This window comes from Phycodurus eques, chromosome 10 (genome assembly GCF_024500275.1).
Source record: "Phycodurus eques isolate BA_2022a chromosome 10, UOR_Pequ_1.1, whole genome shotgun sequence".
NCBI classification, from domain to species: domain Eukaryota; kingdom Metazoa; phylum Chordata; class Actinopteri; order Syngnathiformes; family Syngnathidae; genus Phycodurus; species Phycodurus eques.
The window spans coordinates 13,229,595-13,252,921 of NC_084534.1; the positions used below are offsets into that span (position 1 = coordinate 13,229,595).

General features: G+C 39.3%; 1 protein-coding gene across 2 annotated transcripts in view; it reads left to right on the plus strand.

Moving 5' to 3' along the window:
- Nucleotides 1-23,327, plus strand: part of cpne5b (copine Vb) — a 102,719-nt gene that overhangs the window by 59,252 nt on the left and 20,140 nt on the right. Inside the window, exons 5-9 of one of the 2 annotated variants that reach the window (XM_061687322.1) lie at nt 1,626-1,689; nt 8,811-8,914; nt 10,492-10,596; nt 22,919-22,960; nt 23,051-23,126. In XM_061687322.1, the coding sequence (XP_061543306.1) occupies nt 1,626-1,689; nt 8,811-8,914; nt 10,492-10,596; nt 22,919-22,960; nt 23,051-23,126 (391 nt within the window). Of the gene's footprint in view, nt 1-1,625; nt 1,690-8,810; nt 8,915-10,491; nt 10,597-17,604; nt 17,684-22,918; nt 22,961-23,050; nt 23,127-23,327 lie in introns of those variants that run through there. The other variant, XM_061687323.1, reaches the window with a different exon arrangement.

Sequence of the window (23,327 nt, forward strand, 5' to 3'; positions counted from 1 at the left end):
TCAACACATGCAGCACATGACCTTAATTTGCATGAGATAACAGTGAAAGGCTTGTTTGATGTTAAATGTTCAATCTGGCATTCACTGTCTTTTGGCTCTTGAGTCATCAAACAGGCTCATGTTTGCTCATGCTGTATTCAGGAATAAGCCAAACTATATGTAAGAGCGAGATGAAAATGAATCTTTTTATTTTCAATTGGACCACTTTTCCCACATATGTCTACTTACTGGACCATTCATTAGGTACCACTGCAAATGACTGTATTGTAATGCGATGCAGGAGCTTTTAGCAAAGATTCTGCCTTTGAAAAGATAACAATGCTTAATTTCTATTGACTCTGTCAGAGCGGTATTCATTCTATCAACTACTGTGACTGGTGAGTGTTTGGGTCATTTTCATATAATTTGATCAATAATGGTAAAGACATACCTCACTGAGTTTCCTTTTGTAAATCAGTACATTTTAATGCTGTGAGTATTTGAATTATTGGCAGTTGTTATCATTCAAGTGGTAATAATTGTTTCTAAGAAAATAAAGGTTCTAAAGGTAATACTTTTAAACTTTTAGTGCCAAAAATGTCTTTACCATTATGTGTTCCAAACTAAATTTCATGATTTGCAATGTTTTCTGAAGTTGTTAATTATATTTTTTGATATAAAGGATTTTTCTCCAAATGTTTAATAGGCCATTTCCATGAAAACTAATGCAAATGGGTTGTCTCCAGTGCTCCTTTTTTGGGGGTTATTTTACAAACAATCAGTTTCGTCACTCATGATGTTTTTACCGTTAATGTCGCCGGAAAGAGCCTTATGTTGTTGCAATACACCAGAGGAATCTGAGCAGAAGTGCCAGGATTAGGCAGCCATTTTGCATTCATTCAACAGCAGAAAGCAAAATAATATTATTGTTATTGTTTTGTATTGCTGTTATGTTATTTCTGAGATATGAATTAATATGTATGAATTTGTGAAAGTGTCTGAACTATTGCATGTCTTTACTGTTATTACGACTGTAAAAAGACAAGAGTGTAATGGGTTTAATGTGTAGTTAAGATCATTGATGTACTTGTATGTACAAAGATTGCAGGCCAGCACATGTAAATTGTGAAACTCACACAGGTTTTATGAAGCAGTTTATGTCTTTACCTTTCTGCACATTTGTCTGTTCCATTATGCAAGAACTGTGTTTCAGTGGGCCACCACCATTTGCACTGTCAATAAGGGTTTCCTTTAATATGAATGCCTAAAATTTTAAATCATCAATAACTTTGAAAATACGACTTTCAGCGTGATTGTTTCAGGATGGGATTCATTTACCCATATGAAATCAAGGCGGCATAAAAGAAAATAAAACAAATTCTCTATTAGAATGTCTTGAATGAAAGTGTATTTTCTGTTATTGATCAAATTGTATGAAAATTACCATATAGCCCTATGCATAACAACAAGGTATATGTGTAGACAGAATGAAACATATTTCACCATAGATACTGTAGGTGCAGCGGTTAACTTGGCACAGCACAGCTATCAAAGCCACATAATATATACATAATGTTGCTGAGCATGAGATATTGACTAATTAATTGCAGTAACTGATCATAAAATAATTTTTCTATTCACCACAGAGGGATCCCAGGGAAGAAATGTGGCACTATCATCCTATCTGCAGAGGAACTGAGCAACTGCAGAGTAAGTCATTATTATCACAAGTGACACTTTGGAAAAACTGCTTGAACAGATTGTACATATAACGTACACTCGTCGATGATTTGGTCAAATGCAGCCCTATGGGGGGCACAAGCCAGTGCAAACTATAGGCCGGTCCCAAGCCCGAATAAATGCAGAGGGTTGCGTCAGGAAGGGCATCCGGCTTAAAACTTTGCCAAACAAGTATAATAAGCGTTCATCCAAAGAATTCCATATCGGATCGGTCGTGGCCCGGGTTAACAACGTCCGCCACCGGCGCCATCAACCTGCAGGGCGCCGTTGGAAATTCAGCTACTGTGGGTCGAAGTCGAAGAAGAAGAAGAGGTGGAAAGAGGCTTCTTTGGCAGAAAGAGAAGAGGAAAGCACAGAGCCTAGAACTGAAATGTGGGGACTTTGAATGTTGGGACTATGACAGGAAAATCTCAGGAGTTGGTTGACATAGGAGAAAGGTTGATATATTGTGTGTCCAGGTGACCAGCTGGAAAGGCAGTAAGGCTAAAGGTTAAGGGGCAGGGTTTAAATTATTTTACCATGGTGTAGATGGGAAGAGAATTGGAGTCGGGGTTATTTTAAAAGAAGTGTTGGCTAAGAATGTCTTGGAGGTGAAAAGAGTATCAGATCAAATGATGAAGCTGAAACTTGAAATTGAGGGTGTTATGTATAGTGTGATTAGTGGCTATGCCCCACAGGTAGAATGTGACCTAGAGGTGAAAGAGAAATTCTGGAAGGAGCTAGACGAAGTAGGCATATGATGACATGCATGGCAGGTTGGACACTAAAGAAGGAGAAAATGATCTATACAGGCTGGCCAGACAGAGGGATAGAGATGGGAAGGATGTGCAGCAGGTTAGGGTGATTAAGGATAGAAATTGAAATATGTTGACTGGTGCCAGCAGTGTGCTAGCTAGATGAAAAGAATACTTTGAGGAGTTGATGAATGAGGAAAATGAGAGAGAAGGGAGAGTAGAAGAGGCAAGTGTGGTGGACAACGAAGTGGCAATGATTAGTAAGGGGCTAAAAGTTAAAAAGGCATTAAAGATGATGAAAAATGGAAAGGCAGTTGGTCCTGATGACATTCCTGTGGAGGTATGGAAGCATCTAGGAGAGGTGGCTGTGGAGTTTTTGACCTGCTTGTTCAATAGAATTCTTTCGCGTGAGAAGATGCCTGAGGAATGGAGGAAAAGTCTGCTGGTGCCCATTTTTAAGAACAAGGGTGATGTGCAGAGCTGTGGGAACTATAGAGAAATAAAGTTGATGAGCCACACAATGACGACTAGTGGAAGCTAGACTCAGGACAGAAGTGAGTATTTGCGAGCAACAGTATGGTTTCAAGTAAGACAGAATATATGTGCATGAATGAGAGGGGTGGTGGGGGAAGAGTGAGGCTACAGGGAGAAGCGATAGCAAGGGTGGAGGACTTCAAATACTTGGGGTCAACCGTCCAGAGCAATGGTGAGTGTGGTCAGGAATTGAAGAAACAGGTCCAAGCAGGTTGGAACGGGTGGAGGAAGGTGTCAAGTGTGTTATGTGACAGAAGAGTCTCTGCTAGGATGAAGGGCAAACTTTATAAAACAGAAGTGAGGCCAGCCGTGATGTACGGATTAGAGACTGTGGCACTGAAGAGACAACAGGAAGCAGAGCTGGAGGTGGCGGAAATGAAGATGTTGAGGTTCGCTCTCGGAGTGACCAGGTTTGAAAAACTTAGAAAGAGCTCATCAGAGGGACAGCCGAGGTTCGATGTTTTGGAGACAAAGTTAGAGAGAGCAGACTTGGACGATGGTTTGGACACGTCCAGAGGAGCAATAGTGAGTATATTGGTAGAAGGATGATGAAGATGGAGCTGCCAGGCAAGAGAGCTAGAGGAAGACCAAAGAGAAGGTTGGTGGATGTCGTGAGGGAAGACATGAGGGCAGTTGGTGTTCGAGAGGAGGATGCAGGAGATACATGAAAAAGGATGACGCGCTGTGGCGACCCCTAAAGGGACAAGCCGAAAGGAAAAGAAGAAGAAGAAATCGCCGATTTGGTCACAACACCAGAGAAGACAGCTGACATTATTTGGGCTGGTGTGTTTTAGCAACCACTCTTCCGTCCGGAAAAAAAGCTGTTGTCAAAACGCTTCTTTTTAATTTAAAATGACTTACTTTAACCAGGATCCATTGCTGCATTGTGGCTGTGGTATGTTTTGCGGAGTCTCTGGTGCAGTCAAATCCATGCTGGCTGGCAACATCTTCTACTAAGCCAGCTATTTAGCTTAGGCTACAACTGAGCATATGCGCATGCGCAGTACTGAGCATATGCGCATGCGCAGTACGTCGAAATGCAGCGGACGTAAACAAAGCATTGCATCTCTTGTCAGACTAAAATACGTACTTTGATTCGTTTTTATTCAAATGGGAGAATTATGGTTCAGGATTTGTTTTTTCAAGCCGATTTCTGAGTGAATCCGAATTGCCACTCATTTGTTCGTAGCTCTAGTATTTTCACTGGTGGATTCACCATTACGCTCGTCAGTTAGTGTGAGGATATGTTCATGCTGACAGATCGCCAGACCCAAATACCCGCTCATTGATATCTAGTTATTTAGTTTATCTCCCAACCTGTATGTGACTATGTGTTTATGCTGGCGGCTAGCTCTGACCCATTTGCCCCTCTCAGAACACAGCAGACAGGACATCTGTTGTCAGTGGAGGGGCACAATGTTGAATGAAATGGCCCCACAACATGATGAGGTGAATGCTGATCATTCTCTTGACTAAGCCTGCGGTCTGAAGCTGTGGATGCTCCACTGAGCTCACCGCACACACATTTGGAGCAGGATATTGGAAAGCAAGAGAGTGAAACTGAACAAATTGTGCAAAGACATAGGCAGAGAGGGAATGAAGGAGGGAGCAGATGTGAAATATTGAAAACAAGCAAATGTGCAATTAAAAGATGAAAAATTGCAGAGGGTGTGTGTGTGTGTGCGTGTGTCCATGCACGTGTCTATGTGTATATGTACTTGCATGTCAGAAAGAATGAAACAAAAACAGTGACGTGAATCGATAGATGATTATTTCACACCCTGCAGGTACCAGGTCGTTGCTCTAAAATCAGCCTGGCTAATGACAGTGTGAGACCGAGCTTTGCCTAATTAAAACACAGCGCAGCCTGACCTAGCCCTCATATAGAGCACACACACACAAGCACAGACCCTCACTGTTTAAAGACATTATCATTTAATTGAAACCATATTTGGAATCTGAAGCTATTTTCATCCTTTTGTGTATTTGGATCATCCAGACGGCACGGTGTACGACTGGTTAGAGCGTCTGCCTCACAGTCCTGAGGTCTGGGGTTCAATCCCCGGCCCCGCCTGTGTGGAGTTTGCATGTTCTCCCCATCCCTGCGTGGGTTTTCTCCAGGCACTCCGGTTTCCTCCCACATCCCAAAAACATGCATGGTAGGTTAATTGAAGATTCTAAATTGCCCGTAGGTGTGAATGTGAGTGCGAATGGTTGTTTGTTTATATGTGCCCTGTGATTGGCTGGCAACCAGTTCAGGGTGTACCCCGCCTCCTGCCCGATGATAGCTGGGATAGGCTCCAGCACGCCCGCAACCCTAGTGAGGAGAAGCGGCTCAGGAAATGGATGGATGGATGGATCATCCAGATCATTTTCCCCCATAGTGCAGTTTGCTTGGTCATCTCAGGTGGTGTGGACGCTATCAACCAGTACGAAAACACTGAGGACTAAACAAACTCTGTCATGGTTCAGCTGGTGAGAAAGCAATCTGACCTTTACACAACTGGCAAATGGTGAAATCATTTGTAAGGACAACTCAAGTCACAGTCAAAGCTGTTCTCAGGTGTTTGTTTTAAATTCACTACATAAGGCTGAAAAAGAGTTCATATAGTGGAAGAAGGAACTTAAGCAAAACATTGTATATATATTTTCCCCTTTACTCCTTATCCAATTTTCTTGCCTACCTACTATTCTACAGAAGAAGTGCAGTCTGAAAGCATTAAGCACATTTCTTTTCAGAAAGTTATGGAAAACACCAAATATGAAGAAAAATGCAGAGAGAGAAAGAAAAGCAATTATTAGGTAGTTTGAGAGTGAGGTGGGCTTAGTAATTGCTATTTCTTCAGTTCCACTCAAAGATGTTAATGAACAGGACACAAACACACATGCACAGACACACACACACACGCACGCATAGTTTAAATATTGATACGTTGATTCTCTCCATATTAATAAACGCTGTTGAGCTCCGATCTTACCAAGAGTGTAAGTTCGTGTTGCAGAACATTAATGAGGCAGGAGCAGATGCATATTTAATGTCCCCAACACTGTTCATTGCCATAAATATTTTTATGTGCATATTATTGCAGCAGCACTTTGCATGTATGTCCTTTTACTCTGGCTGAATCAGGGCAACAGCAACACCAATGCACAAAACCGTTCAAACGCTTGGGAAGACTAATGGAAAGCCAAGAACACAGTGTTCAATGTGCTCAAAAGAAGAAGCAGGTCTTTCGTTTGTTATACCCTTTGCTTCCATGATTATTTATCTGAATATGACTTGGGTTAGCAAGTTGCCCCAAGACAAAAGAAAGTATTATGAGAATACATCTCTAAAATTCATGAACTGATAAGAGGTTTTCCTTTATTCACTGTAACAGTTATTCTCAATCGATTGAAAAGGATATAGCTATCTGTTATATAAAGACAAACATTTTTTTTAAATGGCTGATACAATCGTACTCATACATCAGAATATATGCATTTAAAAACATATCTCTGAATTCACGTTAACTCATTCACTGCCATTGATGGCTGTTGAAGTCAAATATCCATGTTACCCCAAATACGCGGAATGCAATGCCATTTCTAATCTTATTGTCAATTCCTGGAAAGTATATACTATTCATCAAGATGCTTTGAGTCAGCAGGAACTATCACCTTCTATCAGCCTTTGAGGGTTTCAGCTTGTGGAGTTCCATGCCCATGAGAAACGCATTTGGCAACTGCTGCTGTAATTATGCAGACATATACATGCAGTTGCTATCCACAAAGAAAGACAAAAAGACACGAGAGTGCATGAGTATGAATAATTTTCATACACAGAAAAATCTCCCAGTAAATTGCACTTCACTTTTAGATCTTGCATGTTGTATGAGATACAGCTGTTAACGTGTCATACAGTGAGCACCATGTGAGATGAATATGTAAGCAGATGAAATGTAATGAGCTCTGCAAAAAGATTGTGTCAAATGTGGCAGATGTGCACTAGGTACTGTATATACCCCCAGGGGGAGGAAAGGGATGATGATAAAGTTCTTCTCGCTGCTGGAGTGGTCATGTTTGCTGCAAAGTGCCTGACTGGGAGTGATAAAAGACACAGGCAGGAGGACATTGCTTTAAAAAAAAAAAAAAAAAAAAAAAAGAACCAGGAATCTGAGTGGACATTCGGCATGCACGCGCAGAAACACTCACACAATCTGTCACACTTGGAACCTCACATCCATCCCTTAACTGATTTGCCACCCGATGCACCGCCTGACACGAGGTGCAAGCTGCGACATTAAAAAGCTATCAAGCTATCATTAGTGGAGTGCTGGCCGCCTGGTGTAAGACCTCAGGCAATGATGACAACAACTGCAGTTTATTGTTAAAGTGTCTGAAAGTACTGTAATGAACACTATTGCAGAGATTAGCCGCAGCTAGCATTCATGCGTTAGTCAGGCCTGTTTTTCTGCAAACAATCACAGGCAGCCACAGGGAGGGGATCATTAAGAAAGTACTTCAAGCCTTGAAGGCATGCCAGTGATTTATATTTGAACATGCTGTAAGCCCTACATGATAAACAATGTAGGGGGAAAAATTGCACAATAAGGCTTATTTGTTAGAGAGGGAAAGAAAAAAAATTTACAGCATGAATCAATCTCTCAGCAGTATCTGCTCACTTTTGATTTATGTGAGGTCAGGAGGTCAGTGTTATTTACGGTCTCTTTTAATATATTTAAATAAAATAACAATATATTACTTGGATGATAGTAAAGTCTAAATAAGTGTACTTTTTTTATCAATGTCGATTAAGACTTTAGTTGAACAGTTAAGTTGTTCATGCTTTTTTTTTACCATGCAGGTTGATAAATTAAATGGAAAATTAATATTTAATCATACCTATTTTCATTGTAGTGTTTATGAGACTGAAAATACCCTTATAATAATTATTTTTTTGATATATACACAACCAATCTGCACTCCTTGTCCTGTTATAACGACATAATTCTGCTTATAGGCAGATAGGCTAATAGTTTGAACATGTTGACATAGAATAAGTACTCATCTTGATACACCTGAGCGTATTGACAATGATAGAGTTTCTGTCATTGTCAGATTGCCAGATAACCTACATTAGTGGTCGAGCAAATCAGTGGACCGCAATCAGCGGTTTGTTAGCGCTAACGTTGGTGCTAACAATACTGCTCAGATTTGTGCAAAGTGCTATGTACAAATTTTGCTGCACATTAACAAGATCAGACAATGTTTATTTCAAGACATGATGTTATAACAGTCAGGTTATCGATGATGATTTATCAAATATCAGTCATGTAATACAAGATGTTAATGACTTGGGGGATTTGAAGCCACAGCACCTACATGGAAGGCAACTGTTACCACTAATTTAATATAATATTTGTCTTTTGTTTTGCCTATTGGTACTGTACATAAGAAATAAAGTGGTGAAAAAACAAAATCACACCATAATATTTTTGTATAAGAATAGATTTAGGGTTACCAAATATGGCAAAACAAGTAAAACAGAGGTAATGTGTGGACCAAAAATACCTTCCGTGTGACTGCAAGGGCAATTTACACATACAATTAATTACCTGTAACATTGCAAAAATATTATTATGTTGACATTTTCATTTCTCGAATCATTGATTTTTACTGTGTATTGGCTTTGCAATTGTTGTTGGTAAATAGTCAGTCTAATACAATACAGTATGAATGCACAAGCCACACATAACATAACCCACACAAACTGTAACAGTTTTTAATGGTACTTTCGGCTTTTCCTCTCCCTATTCTTTCCCCCATCTGCTCACATCATAGGACAGCGCCACTATGCAGTTCTGTGCCAATAAACTGGACAAGAAGGACTTCTTCGGGAAATCAGACCCGTTCATGGTTTTCTACAGAAGCAATGAAGATGGAACGTAAGTACGGTAATACTGTATCTATCTATCTATCTATCTATCTATCTATCTAGCTATCTGTCCATCCATCTATCCATCCATCTATCCCGGGCTGACTTTGGCCGAGAGGTAGGGTAGAAAAATGGACTGGTCTCCAGCCAACCACAGACCACATATAGACCAACAGCCAGTCACACTGTCTAAACTGAACCGAACACGCAGGCTTTGGGGAGGTGGGAGGAAACTGGAGTACCTGGACAAAAAATAAATAAATAAAAACATGCAAACGCGGGGGGGAACGTGTAAACTTCGCAAAGGAGTTTGAAGCTAAAATCTCTTGACTGTGAAGAAGACGTTATATCCACATGGCCGCTGTGCTGGGTCGTCATACATTTTGTCATAAAAGACAAAGGTCACTGTAGATTTTTTTAAAACATTATGTTACTTTCAATGGTATTTACTGTATGGTGAAGAAAAACCTGTAAGCTTCATACAAGAATAACCTCAGTGCTATTTTGGCTAGCACCACAAAATATTTCAACAGAATCCGGGATTTTATTTCCTTTTCACGTTGCATCCACTTCTTGCAACAGTGAATTTGTCTCAGCCCAATTATAAACAGTCATAGTGACTGAATGTTTTTTTATTTGATAACTTGGGGCAGATGTCCTTGCTAGCCCACACTGTAAAAAACGGACAGGATGAACTGGTTGGTTGGAAATGTTTAAGTTAATGTCAGTCAGAAGCAAACTAAAAGCTCAAGGGAAACCCTGCAGCACTCTGCAAGACGATTACCATGTCTCAAGCAGCTAGTCCATATTTTGTTCCACAGCAGGATTCCAAACTTAGACCATCCAATCCCAAAGCCAAGTCCTTACAAAAGCAGCTACTGTACTGCTCCACCATATGTAGTCATGCAGTATGTATGTAAACAATCTTGAAGGGAGAGGGATATGCAGCAGAATTATAAAAGAGCGCACAAGAGCAAGTAATGTACCGGTACTTGCTGTATGTACACTATAAGAGGAGCTACAGTGTTTAATGAGTCATGCACTGTTCACATGCAGAGGTAATTAATGCAAAAAGAACACATAGTAGTACAGTATATCATGTACAGTACAGTATGTATGTTTAAGCATCTCCTTGTTCACACAGGGGTTTAAAATGCTTGGGGCACTTAGTGGAGCACAAGTAATCCGAATAAAAGTGACATGCCTTGTTGCTGTGTGAGAGGATGGTTTGGGGTATTTAATAAGGATTTATTCTCCGTGAAGCATTGCAGATATCACAGAAATCCGTTGGCACAGAACGGCTTGGTTTAGAGAGTCAGACTCGGATATGAAATAATTCTCCGGGGTCTATAAAACAATATAACTGGGAGACGAGCCAGGAAGTAAACAAAGCTGGACACAGAGCCTATTTGAACCATCTTACTTGGCTTCCACATCGGAGCCACTCTCTCCTTTCCATGGCCCACTCATCCTCCTTGCATCTACATATTTATCTCTCATGTCTGCATAAAGGGAATTAATGAGCAAATTCTTTTCACTGCCACTTTAACACATACTCGTCTCCTCCTCTACACTCTTCTTGTCTAGGTTTACGATCTGCCATAAAACAGAGGTGGTGAAGAACACATTAAACCCAGTGTGGCAGCCATTTACCATTCCTGTCCGAGCGCTCTGCAATGGCGACTATGACAGGTACTCCCTGGTCCTTGTCCACACAGCTGCTTCTTGTCTCTCTCACTACGAGTCTCGATTTAAACTTAGTCCGGCTTGTCTGATTATTTGCACAAACACACACACCGGATGTCCTCTTCCACACCCATGAACTGGTCGCCAGCCAATCGCAGGGCACATATAAACAAACAACCATTCACAGTCACATTCACACCTATGGGCAATGAGTTTTCACCTATGAGTTTTCTATTAACCTACCACACGTTTTGGGAATGTGTGAGGAAACCGGAGTACCTAGAGAAAACCCACGCAGGCACGAAGAGAACATGCACACTCCACACAGGTGAGGCCAGATTTAAATGCAGGTCCTCAGAACAGTGAGGCAGAGATGCTAACCAGTTGTCCACCGCGCCAGCGCAAGAATCAATGTCTTTTTTTTTTTTTTTCACGGTCACACAATTTTACTGTAGCCACATTCGTAGATCACTTCTCAGTATTGATTCTTACTTGAAAGCACACGAGTGATTTTATATCTGCACTAAATGCCTCGTTGTGCTCCGCTCCATTATCCTTTTTGCAAAATAAACGCACGGTAACACTCAAATGGAGAAACGACAATGTGTGTAAATGGGTGATATTCAAATACAATTGAGGGAACTGACATCATGATTGCAATACAGGAAGTAACTTGCTATGATGTGATCTCAAGTTCATACAATTTTCTTCATAAAGTTGAACTTTTAAGGTTAAACGCACTTGACTGTTGGTTGATGTCCAGTTGTTGTTTACCATTGGGGGGGAAAAAACTATACAAATAATTCATTCCAAAGTCAAACGGCCTACATCATAACTCCTTTATAAACTGTACAGGTAGGGTAAAACAGTAAAAGAATATTTAACACTCTCCTTTAATGATGATTAAAGAGTGTGTAATAAAATGCATGTCGCATCATCGCCGTTTGGAATGGCTCAAATATTTAGTAGCTCCATTGGGACACAGTGCAGTCTTACTCCTTTGAATGGAATTGCACTTAAATCAAAGTGTTTATTCCACATTCTTCATTTTCTTTAAACACATGCTTATATAAAACTTATTGAGAAAAAAAAAATTATATCCACTTTGCTTCCACTTACGCTTTACAAATAAAGGTCATTGGAGCCAATCCTCACTGACTTTTAGACGAGAGGCGGGGTACACCCTTGTTTGGTCACCAGCCAATCGCAGGGTACAGATCGATAAAACCATCCACCCTCACATTGCTACACTGTAAAAACAAATTTGTTGGCTCAACTTAAAAAAATCAAGTAGCCTGGCTGCCTTAAAAAGGGAGCTAAGGATTTCTAGTTCTTTAGACTTCCATGTAAGTTGTTGCCACTTACAATTATAAGTTAAATTGATTAATATGAAAGTGATAAACAGCTCAACTTGATATTCTAAGTTCTACTAACAAGGAATTTTAAGGAAATTTAAGTTGTATGAACTAAATGCCGAGTTGAGGTGACATTGCATTACAAGCCCAACCAACAAACATGTATTTCTATATTTGTTTCTCAAACAAGGAAACATACGTTTTTCAACTAAGCCTATTAGTTGAATCAACATAAAATTTTAAGGCAGCCAGGTTACCTTTTCAGTAAAAGTTGACCTCATTGATAAGCTTAAGTGTAATCAATACCTCCAAATTGCATTATTTGTCAGGTCAACTAAATCAATTATTTTCTAAAATGACTGAATACATAAAGACATTACTTTTTTTTTTTTTTTTTTTTTTTTTACAAATAACATTTGATCACAAATCTATAAATTCATAAAACAATGAAAATATAATTTAAAACTTAACAGTTGCAAATTTAGAGGTGCTTTTAACAGTCTTTTAGAAGTTTCTGAATCTTACAATGCAAGTAATGTCTATGTATGGAGAACTGACACAGATACAGTTTGAAATGCATTGACACTCATTTTTATTTTTTAAATCTGTCTCCCTCAATTTTTAATCTCATAAACTGTATTTCAGTCCCTTTGGATAGTCAATGTTGAGACTATAAAAAAGGCCAATTAGGAGAGCAAAGGCATCTGGAACACTTTTTAGCTGACGGATGATGATTTTGTCCTCCAGTATCACTGAAACATCCTGAATGTCTGTGAGCATATTTGCCATCCTCAGCTTCTCCGGTCATGAAGAGTAGGCCTATTTCCTTCTCTGGATCAGAAGCCTGATGAAAGAAGGTGAAACACAAGATTCGGGTATCCAAATTGAAAGATTCTAGTCCGCTAATTATCTGCAAATTAAGGCAAGGCCCTTGTTTGTATAGCCTGTTTTTACAAACGGTTTGTCTCAAAGGGGTTTACACAGCATCAAAGCATCCTCTGACCTTAGACCATCATATTGACAGAGGAAAAAACAAAACACGCTCACCTCTGTCTCTTTCTCTGCTGCTGCCTGCACTGCTGTTGTTAACACATACCTTTCTCACCAGAGCAATCAGCTCATCTGCTTTAGCTGGACAGCAACCTTTACCCTGACTGACCTGTTGACGATGGGTTTTGTAGTCTTTTAATGGCAGCCACGCTGGGCTATAAGTCGTTTTTGCAGCCACCCAGAGGCAATGTATTTCCCCTCTATGGCTGTGTTCGGAATGTCATGCCAACATACTATTAATACTAAGTATGATGTAAAATTGAGTATGTGATGTTCACTTTGTACTGTATACGCGAAATTCCCGGATGTAAACTAGATTATCAACAATTTATGAGTATGTGGTGGGAGGTTTTTGCACATAACCAGATGCCAGAAAATGCATTGTCTCTCCAGGCTACATGAAATGCTGCATTATAGGACACCAAAAGCTGTTTGGTGATAAATTTGGTTCTAAACAACCTCTGAACTGTACATTATCCCTTACATATTTAACATCCATCCATCCATCCATTTTCTGAGCCGCTTCTCCTCACTAGGGTCGCGGGCGTGCTGGAGCCTATCCCAGCTATCATTGGGCAGGAGGTGGGGTACACGCTGAACTGTTTGCCAGCCAATCGCAGGGCACATACAAACCGTTCGCACTCACATTCACACCTACGGGCAATTTATTAGAGTTGTCAATCAACCTACCATGCATGTTTTTGGGATGTGGGAGGAAACCGGAGTGCCCGGAGAAAACCCACGCAGGCACGGGGAGAACATGCAAACTCCACACATGCGGGGCCGGGGATTGAACCCCGGTCCTCAGAACTGTGAGGCTGACGCTCTAACCAGTCGCTCACCGTGCCCCCCATATTTAACATGTAAGGGAAAAATTCTGTCTATATGCCTTTCTTAGTGTGCCGTTAAAAAGTGTTATGTATATGTATGACACAGCTCACAGACTTTAAAGAAGTTCGAGGGATCCGCTCTCGTTCATTGTCACACATTTAACTCCATAACTTCAAAATATTCAGATATGTCGCCAAACGAATACTTCCTAGAGCGGTAATATACATTGTTCCAACACACTTGTGAACATGAAAAGTATAATTGTTTTACATATCCAGGATTTACCTGTTTATTTTTTTTTGTTTTTTCTTTTGAGACCAAAATTGCCTTAGATAGGTGGGAAAATCCTGATATCAAAATGCTCTTGCTGAATTCAGATAGTTAGCTAACAGGCTACATCACTTACAGGGAGCTAACAAGGGGTAATATTTAGGATAATAGCTTAAGGAACCTGGTTTGGTAACATTGCATAGAGTGGCGAACTGCACCTTTATAAGTTACAAAAATCTTTATTTCCTCCTTATGTCGACTCCCGATACTCTGTCTGGGCCTCCTTGTAAAAGAAAATGGCCTCCTTTCCAGGGGGCAGTCTTGACCGGTCTTGACATTTTAGCTTGTGCGGGTTGTCCCGGGGAGTTTTGCAGGGGCTACTCATATTTAATTGAGTCAACTCAGCAATCTGAGTTACCTGGACTGCTCTGATTTAACTGATGAGTTGACAATACTCGAACTTAATATTTCAAGTTGATTGAAATATTCATCATTGTTAGAATGAGGCTATTCACTTTCATGTTTTTAGTTGAATTTCAAGAGTGATGGGGTTTAACAAAGTCAGTTATTTTAGGCAAAACAAAGTAAATAGAGGGACTTAGTATTATAGACTACAAATGAGACAATACTGAATAAAATTGAATTAATAGTTTCTTCATTATGTTGACCTTGAGAATCCACTGCACTGCAGGAGAATCTAACACTATGATGAATTTCTCATCTTACTTACTTACGTCGCACATTATGAATAAAGGCACGTGTTATAAGGGATCAGAACTCATATCTCCCCTAGCTTATCTGTCTGCCTTTCATTTAGAAGTCAGTGATAGAAGGAAAACAAGCTATATCAGGAAGAAGCTATAAACAATGATGAAATAGAAGTGACAGGCACAGTATCTCTTCTGGAGGGTAAGAAAGTTTTGTGTGATACAATTTTTTGTCATAATGTGTGTGCCTACACTTGAAATCTAATTAAGGGGGATGCTGGGAAAATAAAGGATGTGTGTGAGATCAAACCCAAGAATGGATGAGAGCTGCTTGTTCATACCGAGGATCTGTAACGTGTAACAAAACATTGGGGGAAATTGTGCCAGCCAGAGTATCTCACACGAGCTCCAAAAGGGGTCACTAACCTGTCAGAGTCGATCATAGACTCTTGAGTGAGGTGAGCTTCAAAGGCGTACACACACACACACACACACACACACACAGACACACACACACACTAGCACGTTGTGAGTAATGGAATATGACAAGTCACAAGCTGAAACGGTTCAAAATGCTGCAGGTCTTGAAATATGACCAAAACAGCATAGAAAACAGGTTATGCACTTGCTTGTTTTTCCTCTCCGTATTTCCATCCAACCTGTACAATCTAACATTGCCGTACATATGGTATTCTAAATGTGACACCCATACACAAGAAGCCAAGCACCGATAGCCACCAAATGCATTTAGATGCTCTGTTATAATGTGGGGGGGGGGAAAACTCCACAGGAATCTGTACTTTAAGATCATCTACCTGATTGGCCTTAGATGAGCATGCAACGTGGCTTGTAGCCTTTCTGAAATTAACAGTATGCCAGAGCATCAGTGCAGAGATAATTACCTCTACTGCAGGAACTAGTTATTAAAATCAAAAGCAAATGCAAGGCTTTTTCAATGCTACCTTGAACTCAGCAGACTTACACAGTACGTCCCTTTTGTACTTGTAGTAAGAGGTACCGGTACATATCATTTCATTTCATTAGTTTCTGTTGGATACCATATCAGTCCTTTAAAATATTTCCAAAATGTTAGGACACAATATCTTTTTAGTAGAAGATCAATCAAGACTTTACTTACTGTTATGATTTAAGGTCTCTGAGCATGTAATTTATTTGCATTCAAGGTCCATAACTATTTTGAATGGCTCAAAAGTGTTTGGATAAAGTACAAGCCACCCTCATTTACTGCTTGTGTGAACTGTAGGCCTCGCCACCCACACTTTTGTCTTGAGTAAGTTAAAATCCCTGTCAGCTGAAATCATATATTTGTTTCTAAACAAAATGTACATGTTTGAAATATGGGTGGGTTAATAGTTATTAATTAATTACGAGCAAATTAATTAGTTAATAAGATGAGCTAATTTTAATCGCATTTTGTGTTTCAAACAATGGGGAACCTTTGTCAGTGCACGATTTCCTGGTACACAGCTTACACTGACGCAGACGTCGGACCTCAGGTACCAAAATAAAGAAATTGGATGAAACAGCGTTGCTTGGAATGATAGGAGGTGAATTTCAATTTTTAAAAATCTGTCTGATGTAAGCCTTGATAAGCTTGGGTTTGTGCAATTGTTTTTATACCACCGAAGCACTAAAACCTTCCGACATGTGATCAAACCTTTCAACTGTCATGCAGAAACCATTTAAAGGCAATACTGTTATCAAAAAAATGTCCTAAAATGGTGCTTTATATTTAGGTCTGGTTAATTTTGGTCAGGGATCTTTTCTATTAGTTTTTCTACTGTTTTGTATTGCAATTCAATTAAATGCATTTTTCCAGAGTTAACAATATTCCCGTCTTTGTCAATCAGCTGACCACCAAAATCTATTTAAATTAAACCATGTTGCCAAATATTGTTATACGATTAAAACTTGATTAATCATTTACAAAGCCTCCATTTAATTGGATTTTTTTTTTTAATCAAGTCCCACCCCAAGTTTGAAAATAATTGCTGAAAAAGTGCAAAGACTGTGAAACGTGCATGTAGTATTGAATTGTAGCGATATAGCATTAAACTGTTCTTCACAAGCACATCCGTCTCACAGTTCTGAGGACCCGGGTTCAAATACGGCCTTCCCTCTGTGGAGTTTGCATGCGCTCCCTATGCCTGCGTGGGTTTTCTCCAGTTACTCCGGTTTCCTCCCACATCCCAAAAACATGCCTGGTAGGTTAAAGGTCAGAGGGCAAAGATGTTAAAAATGTTCTTGATAAGTCTAGAACCCCTTTACAAATCACATCTGCCTTTTCAAAATGATTATTTAGGAGACATACAGCAGTTAATTTGATAAATATGATTCAGAATGCACCTGCTTTTTGTATCCAGCGCCTTCTGGTCTTCGGCTCTATCCGGCACTTTGACGTAACACGAGCCAAATAGCCTGTTCATTTGGCGTTGTGTGCTATTGTTCCATGCTGTTGTTCCCATCCTTGTATATTTGTTGTCGTATGATTTAGCGATGTCAGGATTGTTTATTGTGTGGCATTTGGTTGTACAAATGGTTCAGGCAGTGGCAAGAGTTTTTTTTGGGCTTTCCAAGTGAAAAAGGAATATGTAAACAGTGGATAGGGAAAGTCACTCGACAGGGGAAGAAACGTGGTCAGCAATGGGTGCCTAGCAAGCATTCCGAACTCTGTATGGATGACTTCGAACCGGCATGTTTTGAGAAAGACTTAGGAGAAAGCATTGGATACGGAGATAGAGGCTGAAACCAGCTGTGGTGCCAACTATTTTTTCTACGGCCATGGGGACCTCAACCGCCACCAACAGAACTAAATGTCGCAGCCACCACGGTGCAGCAGCGAAGCGGCGCAGACAAGAGGTGAGGATTTCCTTGTATATACCTACCACTCTATTATGGTTATTATGCACTATTATGCACAAAAAAGACCCACGAAGTACTTTTCAGTACTGTCGTCTGTACTTTTGCCTATATGACAAGCCAACAGACACGGCAAAGTATTTGTGTGTGGCGTGTCATAAAGAGACTCGAGCGGGGGCACAAAATATATAGGAATACTGCATACGATGTAAAAGCTTGTCCCATGTCACTGAAACATATATGAATATATGATATGTAAAATCGCGCTAAAAAATATTGGCACCACCGGAGGTGCCATTATTTCTCGCCATAGCTTTTTCTGTTGTACAGCTGCTACATGGCTGCTCGTCGTTATCACTGTCAGGTTCCGACCTCCTGATCGGCTCAAACATGTACGGTTTGACGATGCCAAGTTCAGTTGGGTGCTCCTGTAGGTCGAAATGCGTATAGAGTGTAGCGTGCTGCGTTTGTCAATTGCAACGTCATCCTTTACACAATGATGCCAATTTTTACTGCAATGCCGCCTGAAGGATCGAAGGTCATGGGCATTCAATGTTGGTTTTCAGCCTTGCCGCCTACATACAGAGATTTTGCCAGATTCTCAGATTTTTTTGGTAATATTATGGACTGTATAATATAGTATGAAATTGCAGGACTGTTTGTCACAAAGTAGGTAACCTCGCCCCATCCTTGTAAACAACTGAGCCTTTCGGGGATGCTCCTTTTTGACCTAATCATGACACTCACCTGTTTCCAATTAACCTTTTCACTTATGGCATGTTCCAAACAGGTGTTTTGTGAGCATTCCTTAGTTTCCCAGTCTTTTGTTGCCCCTGTCCCAGCTTTTTTGGAACATGGGGCAGGCATCAAATTCAAAACGAGAGAATATTTTCAAAAAATAATTTTAATCAGTTTGAACATGAAATATTTCTTTAGAGTGTATTCAATTGAATTTAGGTTCAACAGGACATGGACATCATCTTACACAACGTCCCAACTTCATTGGAATTGGGGTTTGTGTTAAGATAGATTGTAACCCAAGACAACATCATCTTTCTACAAAAAGAATGCACAGTGGTTAGCCCTTTTTCCTCAAGTGGGTATATGATCCAACACTGACAGTAGACTTCAGTTTGTTAGAGGGAGAAAAGGGCATGAGAAAAAGAGAAGAAGCATAAGAGGCTAACAATAGAGGAGGAATGGCAGTTGGTCGAAAAGGGAACCACAATGAGTCACGCAGTGTTACAAAAAAGAAAAGAGAAGTCCAAAGATTATGTTTCAGTAAGAGTTTTGTTTTACTATGAGAGATCAGGATGAGCTAAAGGGAGATGTGGACATGACATATTCTGTTTCTCGGCTATGCCTTGAATGATCTAGCTTTTATTTCTCAAAACAACTCGAAGCGACAATGGAATTTTTTGTTATTTTGTTCATTCTGAGAACATCAAATCCTCAAATGCTAAGAGTCACAGTCCAAACCCGTCCTTGAACTTCCTCTGCACATTTAATCCATGATTGTATGAGGATTCTCGTATGATTCATCAGCCTTTTAACACCACTAATACAGACCAATTAAAATGATCAATTAGATGACAGAAAAAAACTCACTTTTATGAATTACAAAAATATCAATGTGATATACTATATTTCATATTACAGCTCCTGACAGCACCGGTAATCGGTAGGTCACATAGTCAGGCCATTTATGTTGTAATAAGGGCACACAAAGAATTGAATTATTCAGATCTGCACCAAAAAAAAGTTATTGCTACTACCAGACCTCCACAAAGTTTGATGGAAATCTGGTGTGTCTTTTTTGGTATTAAAAAAAGAGTTAATAAAGCTCAATCTGTCAGATGTTGATTAATTTAACAGCATTCATATTATTGTGGTTGCAGTGCTGTAGACCTGTATTGCTTATTAGAGTGAGGTGCAGTAATTGATTGATTAATCAACAGCAAATCGATTATCACATTAATCAATAACTATTTTTGATTAATCATTTAGAGACATTTTTTAATTTGAAATTGTCGAAGTCCTCTGATTTCAGCCTCTCCAGAGTAAATATTCTGCAATTTCTGTAGTCTTCAATGACTGATTATCTTTGTGTTTAAAAAAAGAAGACATTTGCAAACATCTGCTTTTATTGTGGAAAACAATGATTACCATGTTTGCCTATTTTCTGACGTTACGGACCAAACCACTAACTCAATCATAATCATATGTTTGTCTCAATTTGAAATAATGTCCTGTTTTTGAATAAAGGGATTGAAATTAAAATGTTATTTTTATGTGATTCTTCGATTAATTGAAAATACAATCGACATATTGATCCATTATTAAAATAATTGTTAGTTGCAGCCCTATATTAGAGTTGTTTCCAGAGGCACGGGTGGCTGGTAGTGTGCTCTTATATGCACCCTTCAGTGAGGCAACGTACTCTCTGCCTCACCTCGCGCTTTTTTATCTGCATTTTTGTGGGATCAGCAAAACTAAGTATTATATTATATTAGAAACATAAGCCTGACTATGGCAAATTAGAGTGTATACTGTATTAAAAGTCTGGAAAAATTGGAGAGACAGAAACGTGCACTTATCAAATACAATCATCGTCAACCCAGTTTGTATATGCTTGTGCAATCTGAGGTGATAATTGGCTGCTTACTGCCTCACTAAACATCTCATCCATGTATTTGAAAAGGAAATATGCAAATTAAGCACTTTTGATCATTAAAACATGAATGTTATTGGATCAAAAAGAAAAGCAATATAATGTACAGACCAGTGAACTTAAATTGAAAGGAATTTTATTTACAGTAATCATTACTTGGATATTGGCTGTGCTTCACCTGTATCCCCTGACCCCAAGCCTTTGGTTTCGAATATTTTGGTTGCCTCATTTAGCTCTTTCTCTTTCATGTGGTCATATTATTAAGGACTCTTAATGATGATGATGAGTAATGATAGTAATAACAATAATAAAAATATGTATTACTAGAATAATATGCTGTATGTGTAATCAATTTAATATCTTTGAGCTTTGACAAGTTTTCCCCAAAGCTTTGAGCAATGTTTAATACATGAATGTACAGTAGTGATTTAATTAAAACCTCCCAAAGCTCATTTCTTCCATATTAACAAGCACACTGACTCAAAGGTTTTCTATTTTCACCCGTGGCAAATATTGCAAGGCAATCTTTGTAATTACAGGCGAAGAATGATTCAGTGTTAAATGTATTCCACTTTTTTTCACTCGCTCAATCACATGTACCTCCATTACTGGAGATGAGTAATTTCATTAAAAGAAGCCTGACAATGGCAGGAGATAACGTTGGCAGATTAGTTCTGGTGTATGTTGTGTATGTTGTTCAGAGATTTCAAGGGGGGCACTAAATGATCTGAAAGTCTTATGATCCATGTTAGGGAGTTTTATTTTAAATCACAGCGCATACGTGTCAGAACAATTTAATTTCCCTAATATGTGTAACACAGTGCGCACAGGCTTTAATTTAATTACTGTCCACAAACTGGTCTAAAGAGAGTTTATTGCCACTTTTTCTTCATTTTCTCAAAGCCATCTGACTTAATCCACTCTGTCTTTTTGCATTTGAGAGAGAAGCATGGCGTTTCCCGTACTGGTGTGACAAGCACACATTCTCTTGCTCAAATGCTTGAAGATAACCTCAAAAGAACAACCTGTCACCACACAGCAACACAGGCCAGATGTCAGGGAACTAGTTTGGCTTATTCTAGGCATCTGTCCTCTGTGACAGCTTTCTTTGAATCTGGGCAGGTGGAACTTCTTATGTAAGGCAAAGTTAGCAAGGAGGAGAGACATTGGGATGAGATCAGTGGAACTCAGCAATGAAGGTTACACTGCAGTGTAACAAATCTTTTCTGTTGTTTTTCTGCATATGGACTTTAACGTGTAGCCATTTGCAAGTTGCATATTTTAGGTAGAATGTGTTGAATTCGTTACTTGCAAGGTAAAGCCAAGTGTGCTACAATTTTTGAATAATAACAATAATTTCAAAACACTTTTCTACTATTCTTAAAGCACACACATAGTGGTAGCGCTATGGTCAAATTAAATTTGTTCTGTCGTACTGGTTGAATGCTTAGTTATTCGTATTTTGAAAATGAAAAAAAATCCTATAGGAAGAGCTAAAAAAAAAATCATCTCTCGTCGAACTGTTAACTGCTAACCACTAGCTATCAATTAACACTTTTTTGTTTTTTTTTCTTCTAGTAAAATCCCCTAAACATGATATGTTATTAGTCATCATAACACAGACTATAAAATGCTACATATCTGGCTTGTATTTGGGGGAAGGGATGGCAAGTGTTTGTAATACTGCTGATAGTTGTGATGACAATTATGAGGGGATGAAAAGAATGTGTTTTGTATTGTGTATTGTACTACAGTACGAGTCAAACATATTCCCACAGACAACCATACAAAGTTTATGTCGGGTGCTCAAACACTCCCACTGTCATGCAAAGGGCACTGAGCTGATGATTCCTCTACGCCGATGGGTTTTTGCATAATTTGCTGAATACCAAATTTAAAAAAAAAATTATCTCTCCTACTCCTCTCCAGTTGCGTTATTATACATCTACTCATCCTGTAGAGGCTTTTCACATGAGAATTTAGCAGGAGAATTAGTACTAGCTTCAAGCATTTTATTGTAATTACTATCGTTGTATGAAATTGCTACACCCTTGCCCCCTAACTGATTTGAAAAATCTATTTTATTTTTTTTTAATGTAGTGTTTTCCGTATTTGGTGAGTGTTTTGCTGATGGCTTTGCACATACAAATAGCACAAGTGGAGTGAAATTGTTTACAGGGCTGGAGGGGCTGTAGAATAAGTGAAGAGCTTCAGATGGCGCAAGCTTGTTGCATTCATTGAATGTGGCCCTCAATACAAGAAACAAGCAGGCAACCTGATCCTCATTTTGCTGGAACAGAGTCCTGCTCAAACATAAAGAATGGGGTTCAACAAGTTTGTATGACATTCCAATTCTTGTGAGAACATATGGACCTGCAGGAATCCACTAAATGTTGGACAAATGCACATAGCAGTGTGGCTCTTGAAATGAATTTCTGCACTGAGTGGATTGAATTTATAAGCAGCTTGAACCACAACGTGAAAGTTTGTTGGTTCCAACACATTTTCGTTATTTTCCAAACAACTTTCTCATGTGTCCTGTCTCTGTCGGATTCTTTCTCCAGAACAATCAAAGTGGAGGTGTATGATTGGGATAGAGACGGCGGGTGAGTGGAATTGTCTCTTTCTCAATGTTTACCTGATTGTTTGTAACTCACCAGTTGTCCAACTGAGTAGTACGTTTTTCCTCTTTCCAGCCATGACTTCATTGGGGACTTCACCACCAGCTACCGAGAGTTAGCTCGAGGGCAGAGCCAGTTCAATGTGTACGAGGTAATTCATTAGTGCTTTTATTTTTACTATACATGTATTTCATTTGCGGGGGATAGTCAAAATCTAAATTAGCATCTGAAGTATTGAATTTCTAACTTCCATTGTCATCTCTAACATTTTTGTTGCATCGCCTCATCCATACTCTGTCTGTGAATAAGTTGTAACTAAAAGAAAATCTTCCATAGAGAAAAACAGCGCGGA